The 6,956-nt window shown below is 51.3% G+C and overlaps 1 protein-coding gene across 16 annotated transcripts in view; it reads right to left on the bottom strand.

The window, feature by feature from the left end:
• Nucleotides 1–649: 649 nt before the first annotated feature.
• The window catches only part of LOC125325203 (collagen alpha-1(VII) chain-like), a 93,545-nt gene continuing 87,238 nt past the window's right edge, over nucleotides 650–6,956 (bottom strand). For 11 of the 16 annotated variants that reach the window (XM_048302028.1, XM_048302027.1, XM_048302033.1 and 8 more), the window contains 6 exons: nucleotides 6,661–6,709; nucleotides 5,941–5,979; nucleotides 5,327–5,491; nucleotides 3,148–3,204; nucleotides 2,139–2,309; nucleotides 650–937 (listed from right to left, as the gene is read on the bottom strand). In XM_048302028.1, the coding sequence (XP_048157985.1) occupies nucleotides 924–937; nucleotides 2,139–2,309; nucleotides 3,148–3,204; nucleotides 5,327–5,491; nucleotides 5,941–5,979; nucleotides 6,661–6,709 (495 nt within the window). In that variant the 3' untranslated portion in view covers nucleotides 650–923. Of the gene's footprint in view, nucleotides 938–2,138; nucleotides 2,310–3,147; nucleotides 3,205–4,898; nucleotides 5,016–5,154; nucleotides 5,230–5,326; nucleotides 5,492–5,940; nucleotides 5,980–6,532; nucleotides 6,710–6,956 lie in introns of those variants that run through there. The other 5 variants (XM_048302030.1, XR_007203232.1, XM_048302040.1 and 2 more) reach the window with 5 other exon arrangements.

Genomic DNA, 6,956 nt, shown 5'->3' with positions numbered 1-6,956 from the left:
CCTCAGTGCCTGGGGTTTGTGGGTGAGGAAAATCCTGGGATATGCTGGGTGAGGAGAATCCTTTTCCTACCTGTGCTTCCAGGAGCAAAGAGCCAACCCCAAATCCAGGGAAATCTGAAATCTGGGAAATCTGAGCTCCATTTTATCAAAATACCTGGAAAACTTGGAATAAATCCCTGTTTTTCCATTGGAAGTGCTGTAACCTTTCCCAGGGGTTATCCCATGGAACAGATTCTATTGGATAGGACCCCTCTCAGCTGTGTCCGTGTCTCCATGGGACCAAAATCCAGGGATTTAGAATCCCTCTTACTGGATTTCCACAAGCAGCTCCAAACTCCTCAAGGAATTGGAAGTGACAGTTTTTTAGGGAGAAGCCTGGCTTGGATCCCTGTTTTCTTCGTGGACATTTTAACTCCTCTTAACCTGCCTAGGGAATTCCCAAGTGGAGGAGAAGGTGGGAATTCCTAAAGGCCCCAGGGAATTCCCAAGTGGAGGAGAAGGCAGGAATTCCTAAAGACCACAAGGAATTTAGGGCCAGGCTGGAAGAGATGGGGCTCATCCTGCCCCCCTGATCCAGCTGGGAAAATAGATATTCCCACCTTTCTCTGCCATTCCCAAGGTTTTCTTCTTCCAGGCGAATGATCCGGAATTCCACAGAATTGAGACAATTTTATTTTACAAAAATAAACTCGGGAATTTTTGCCACCTGGTTTGGCTCAGGAATTCTGCCCTTGCCATCCTCCTTTTCCTGAGCATCCGGAGGTTTCCCTCTCCTCATCCCATAATGTCCATAATTCCAGTTTTCCAACGTCTTTTATTCCCAACATCTCCCGCCTCTCTCCATGTTTGTCTCGTCCAATCTTGGAGGTGTCGGAGTCGCTCCTCGAAATCCACTTGGATTTAAAGGAAGCACTTGGAACGGATCATCTTCCTCTGCCTGGTTTTGGGAAAAGAGGGAAGAGGAAACAATGAGAATGTCAGAAGTTGGCTGCAATTCCCAAGCTCGGGAGGTCCCTGACGCCACGGGATTGTCACATCCAACATCCATAAAAAGCAAAATTCCCAATCCAGGCTGAATCCTGGCTCTGTTCAGGATGGACCAGGAAAAACGGGCACATGGAGGATGCAGGAATCTGGCTTGGATTGGGATGAATCCCATTCCTGGTGGTTCCTTCTCCCCACAAACAGTGCTGGAGGTACCTGCAGCTGCTTCGGGAAGCTCCCAGTGGCTCCTAAAGCAAATTCCCTGGAAAAAAAGTTGGGCAGGAGGAGGCTCACTCAATTCCCGGTGCTGCTGGGCCTGGATTGAAAGCCCTGGGAATGATCCCAAAATGGTGGGATCTCTGCCTTTAATTCCTCTCTTTTTTAAGGTGCCCTCCAACCCAGAGCAGATGAACCTCACCAGAGATTTTTTAATGGATTGTGGAGAATTTATGGATTTTTTCTCCTCGGTGCCCAGAGGTCTTCAGGCAGAGGGAATTCTGAGAGAGGAATATTGTCCCTGGAAGGTTGGGATCAGCTCATGTCCTGCTTGGAGCAGGATGTTTGCATCCCTGCCAGGGCCCATGTTTCCTGGGATGAGCTGGAGATGAGGAAAATCTGCATGGACCGATCCCAAAATGCCTGGATCTGGCAGTGGAAGCCAAGCTGTGCTTCCAGAAGTGAGTTTTTCCCATTGAACCCCTGGATGAGGTGGGACCTCGATCCCAGGGTTTTAATCTAGACCTAAACTGGTCTAGATTAGACTTTAGGCTCTGCCTGGGGGCTGGAGATTCCAGAGGGTGCTTGGACGGAGCAATGCAGGGTTTAGAGGGCACAAATTCCCAAATTCCTGCAAATTTCACCCTCAGAAAGCACAAGAGACGTGCAAAAGATCAGGATGGGGTGTCCAAGCAAATCCATCCACACATCCGTGCCCAATCCCACCCATGGAATTGTCCCAGGGGAGATGTCCCGGAGCTCCTTTGGGCTGGATCAGGATGATCTGGGAATGGGAAGGGAACAAAACCCTCCTAATTCCTGGCACTTCCCAGTGGGGCACCTTAAGGAAAAGGGAGCGGGCAAATCATGGATGGGTTTTCCTGCTCTGGGCTCATTCCTGGCTGGAGGAGGAGGGAATGTGAAGGGCTCAGCCTCACCTGCAGAGCTCCTGCAGTGCCGCTCGCATTCCCGCTTGGATGGGAAGCGGTTGCTGTTCCCTCGGCAGCCCCCGAACAGGAAGGGCCGGCAGGAGTTTGTGGGGCCGTGGAAGTACCAGAGCAGGGAATGGCGCTGGCAGGAGCCCTCATCCATGGGCTGCAGGCACAGGGCTGCGGGAAAACACCCCACATTCCCCACGGATCGGATCCAGGTGGGAAAGCACCCCCACATCCCCCAGGGATTGGATCCACTCTGGAAAACATCCCACACCCACCCATGAGTCAGACCCGCTCTGGAAAACACACCCCACATTCCCCATGGGTTGGATCCAGGTGAGAAAACACCCCACACCCACCCACGGGTAGGATCCATTCTGGAAAACACCCCCAACCTCTCCCCACGGGTTGGATCCAGGTGGGAAAAGGCCCCGCTCTGCCAGCCCTGTCCCTCCCTCCCCACATGTGGGGCTGGTTTAGGGACCCACAGCAGCAGCTGACCCCAAAGCCACAGGGCTGGCAGGGCAAGGGGAGCGAGGATAAAGGGGGACATCCAGGAGTGGATTCCCAGCGTGGACAAAGGAGGGAATTCCCATAGGATTGGATTTCCCATATGGATTCCCAGAGTGGACAAAGGGGAACATCCAGCAGGGAATTCCCACGGTGGGATGAGCTCCTTGCTGCTCCATCATCCACCCCTGTGGTTCCCACCGTGGTGGTGCCTGACCTTTCCAAAGGGATGGTTAAAGCCTGGATTCTGGGTGGGATATTTGCATTCAGGGAATTCCTGGAGGATCCTCCCTGTGTGTTTTTCTGGATCAAAACCCCCTCCAGTTCCTTCACCATCAGCTCAACACCCGTGGGGCAAACCCAGCTGCTTTAAGCCAAGCCCAGACTGAGTTTTAACCTTGTGTTACTCCTTCAGTGCCACATCCCTTGATCCCAGGGCCAGACAGCCCTTCCCACCTTGGAAGTGACTTCCCTAAATGTCACTTAATTCCCAGCTTTTCACCTGGTAATTGGCTGTTGGCTTCTCCGTGAGAGGGCCCCGTCGTCTGCTGTGCCCAGGCTGGGGGGGAAAAAAACCAAGCAAATCACACGGACTAAGGGCGTGCAAACAAATTATCCCTCATTTCAATAAAGATCCTTGGAGCCTTCCATGGATAACAAGTTCTCCTCATAAATGTCACGGAGCAACCGGCCACGGGGAGCGAGGGACCGGCGGCAATAAAACCCTTAATGGTGTTAAACAACTCCGTGGGAAAGGTTGGGTGTTCGTCACAGAAAGTGGAAGTGGTTGTGGTTGTTTGCTGGAGATAAATGTCAGGCTGGAGTTCGGGAGCCTCGAGAAAGCCGGGAGCGATTGGAATCTGGCGGCAATAACGCTCCGACTGCAGAATCCTGTTAACATTTGGAGCCGCTCGGCGCTCGTCACTTAGCAGAGGGATTTATGAGCCCTCCTGCCTCAGCCCCGGCTTTTAATGGGATTGTTGGCTGCTGCCGTGATTCAATAACACCTGGAATGTCCCATCCATCTGATCCCGAGTGCTGCCGTGATATAAATTGGGTTTAGATCCCAATGGGAGACTTTGACGTCCGGCACAGACGTCGGGAGAGCGCCTGGAGCGGGCCGGGAGGGGAGGGAGGATTGTCGGGGTTTGGTTCTAGGCTCAGCTGGGTTTTTTGGGATGTGTTCATTCCTTACATGGGGCCATCATCACTTAAAACCCTTCCCAAAGCTCTCCATCCTGGGGAATCATGGAATCATAGAACATGAGCTTGGAATTGGATGATCCTTAAGGCCCCTTCCAACCCAAACCATTCCGTATCTCAAATTGGAAAGAGCCTGTAAAACCCCTCGAATCCAAACCTCTTTTGGAATCCCTGGCTTGGAATGGGATGATCCTTAAGGCCCCTTCCATCCCAAACCATTCCATGTCCCAAACTGGAAGAGACCAATAATGACCATCAAGTCCAGCTCTCTGTTGGACTCCCTGGCTTGGAATTGGATGATCTTTAGGGTCCCTTCCATCCCAAACCATTCCATGTCTCAAGCTGGAAGGTGTTGGAAGGATCACGGAGTCTGACTCGCTCTCAGAGTGGAATTTGGAGCATTGAGACCTCCCCTACAGGATATTTTTTGGGGTGACAACGAGGATTTAATGACAGCTCTTCATCGAGCTTAATCGAGCCCCCAGAAATTCCACTGCCCCCAGAAATTCCGCTGCTCCATCCCCCTGGTTTGGAAGGAACTCTCAAAGAACATCAAACTTGCATCCCATAATAAAACCCCACACCTGTAAAGTGAGGGGCAACACCATAACCACGATTTTGGGGTGTAAAAGTGACAACATTGGGGTGTCTTGCTCAGTGCAATGGGATTTTAAATTTGTTTTTAATTACTTTTGCTGGCTGTGTCATCCATGGTACCCAAGCCTCCCCTCCTGGTACCAACATCTGAGCATCCTCACTTGCTAAATTCTGCGAAATGATCCCGAACTCTCCCTTCTTTTTAATCTTGCCCTGTCCTGAAGTTTGGACTTTGAGCTCCAAGTGCAGAAATCCTTCTGTAAATTAGTCCATAATGATTTCCCCCATCCTCTTTTCCCTCTCTCCCACAAATCTGGATGGAAATCCAAGCCCCGATGAGGAGATCAGGAGCTCCATGGGTGGTTCATTCCCTGCTGTAGGAGCAGGTCTGTGTCTCCCAGGGCCCTTCCCTCTTGGAAAACACGAATGGGAACGGATCCATGAGTTTTTCCATGAGTTTTCATCTGTGGCTTTACCCTTTATTAAAATGTTCACGAGGCCCTGGACGGAAATAGTCTGGGATGAGTGTTTGGTCTCAGAGATGCCATTTCTGCCTGGTTGGAAGTTGTGCTGGAAGTTGCCAAGGATGTGGTGGGAAAAATGGGACAAAATCAGCCTGGAAATGGCTGCCTCCTTCCAGCCTTTTCAAAGGAACCCTTTGGAAGGTTGGGATCACCCCTGATCCCACAAATATTTAGGTTTTCCTCACCTTCCAGGGGCATCAGCTCGTGTCGTCTCCAAGAGCGTGGGAGCCCTCACTGGGAATCCCATCCCTGCCTCATTCCTGCCCAATTCCAGGGAAGAGGATTTAGCACTGGGTTCGTGGGATGCTCCGGAGGATTCCATGGTTGGAAAGATGGGAAGGAGGCAGCTGAACTCACCTGCAATGAGTGGAGGTGGCTCCACGAAGGGCTTCACTGGAGTCTCCAACGTGGTCCTGCCCTGCGTTGTGCCAAGCTTTTCTTCCCAATTTCCACCATTCCCGGTGTATTCCCAAAGCTGGGAATACCCTTGGAGCTGCCTGTGGACTTCAGCTGCCTCCAGACCTGTGGATTGAGGGTCAGTGAGGATGAATCCAATGCTTTGGGGTTGGCAGATGAGCCCTCCAGGCTCCATGAACCATCGGATTTGAGGATTCCATGAGGCCCGGAGCTCATCCTGGGGATGGTCTGGGGTGGGGGAGCAATCCCAGAAATTTGTGGGCAAGGATTGGGATTTCTGTGGGTTCAGTGTTAAAAACTGGGAGTCAGGAAGGGATTTGATCGTGTCTTGGAGGAGAGGGTGAAAACAGGAAACTTCCAGGTGTCCCTCTGATCCCTCAGATTCCTCTCAGGAAAAACCACCCCCCTCAAACCAGGATTCAACAGCTGTTGGTGATCCAACATTTTCTGCACTGAATCCCAGAAAAAAACCCCATTTGTTCCTAAAAGCAACTTTTCATTTGCAGTTTTGGGGCAAGGAGAGGATCTTTTCCTGCATGAATTTCCAGCCTTACCCTTTTCCATGGACATCTTTCCCAACTCACCTCCACAACCTGCAGACGGAAGAGAGAGGGCAGAGTTTGTTTGCTACTTTTTCCCCCCCATATAAACAAGATTTTTCAACAAAATAATGATTTTTTTATGGATTATTTTTCATCCCTTGCCCCATCTTTTCAAGGATTCCAGTGCCTCCTAACAACTCCAGTGGTGGTGAACCTAAAAATCCTCCATATCCATAGGGAAAGCCCAGGGAATGGGCCAGGAGCATTCTGATGGATCACAAATAAATGGATTTCTGCAGGGCAAGGAAAACAAGACCCCAAAAACTTGAAATATTTGGATTCTGGGATAAAAGCATCCCCAAATTCGGGGGTTTTTTTGTGGTGCTGGTGGCAGTTATTCCCTGTGGCAGAGGAGAATTCTGTGTGCCAAGGAATGCCACCAAAGAACGGGAAGGAAAAGGTTCCAACTTCCCTCCGTGACCCAGCACATTCCCAATCCACATGGAAATGGGGGAAAAGATTTGCTGCCAAAACCAAACGGGAAGAGAGAGGGGGGTTAAGGGATAAAAATGACGAGTTCCAGGAGGTCAGGAATCTTCAGGACCTGGAATTCCACACTCCTGGAGAGGGGCCCCAGCTCCACTCGCTGCTAATGGGTGACATTTGGACGTGTGCTGGCATGGAAACGGCTCCAATTTAGCTGCTGGCAGGGTCGCAGCGGGGCCAACTCACCACAAATCCCTCTCATTTCGCTCCGGAGCACTTCCTTCACCTCTTCCTCCTGTGCCAGAGTGGGAAAATGGAGGTCAGGGATGAATTCCAAGCCTGGCACCACCTCCCTGCTCCTCTGGTGGAGCCGCCTTGTTTTGGGTGTGATGAGATCAGAGGTTTGGGGAGCTGGATTCGAGGGTTGTGGCTCATTCCCTTTGGAAATTCCTGGTTTTCCTCTGGCCACGAGGAGTGGGATCCCAGCCCATGTCACACCTCAAACCTGGGCTGGCTTTCCAAGGAGTGTCCCCACCCTCCTG

This window comes from Corvus hawaiiensis, chromosome 4 (genome assembly GCF_020740725.1).
Source record: "Corvus hawaiiensis isolate bCorHaw1 chromosome 4, bCorHaw1.pri.cur, whole genome shotgun sequence".
Lineage (NCBI taxonomy): Eukaryota > Metazoa > Chordata > Aves > Passeriformes > Corvidae > Corvus > Corvus hawaiiensis.
This window is presented reverse-complemented; position numbering and strand designations above follow the sequence as displayed.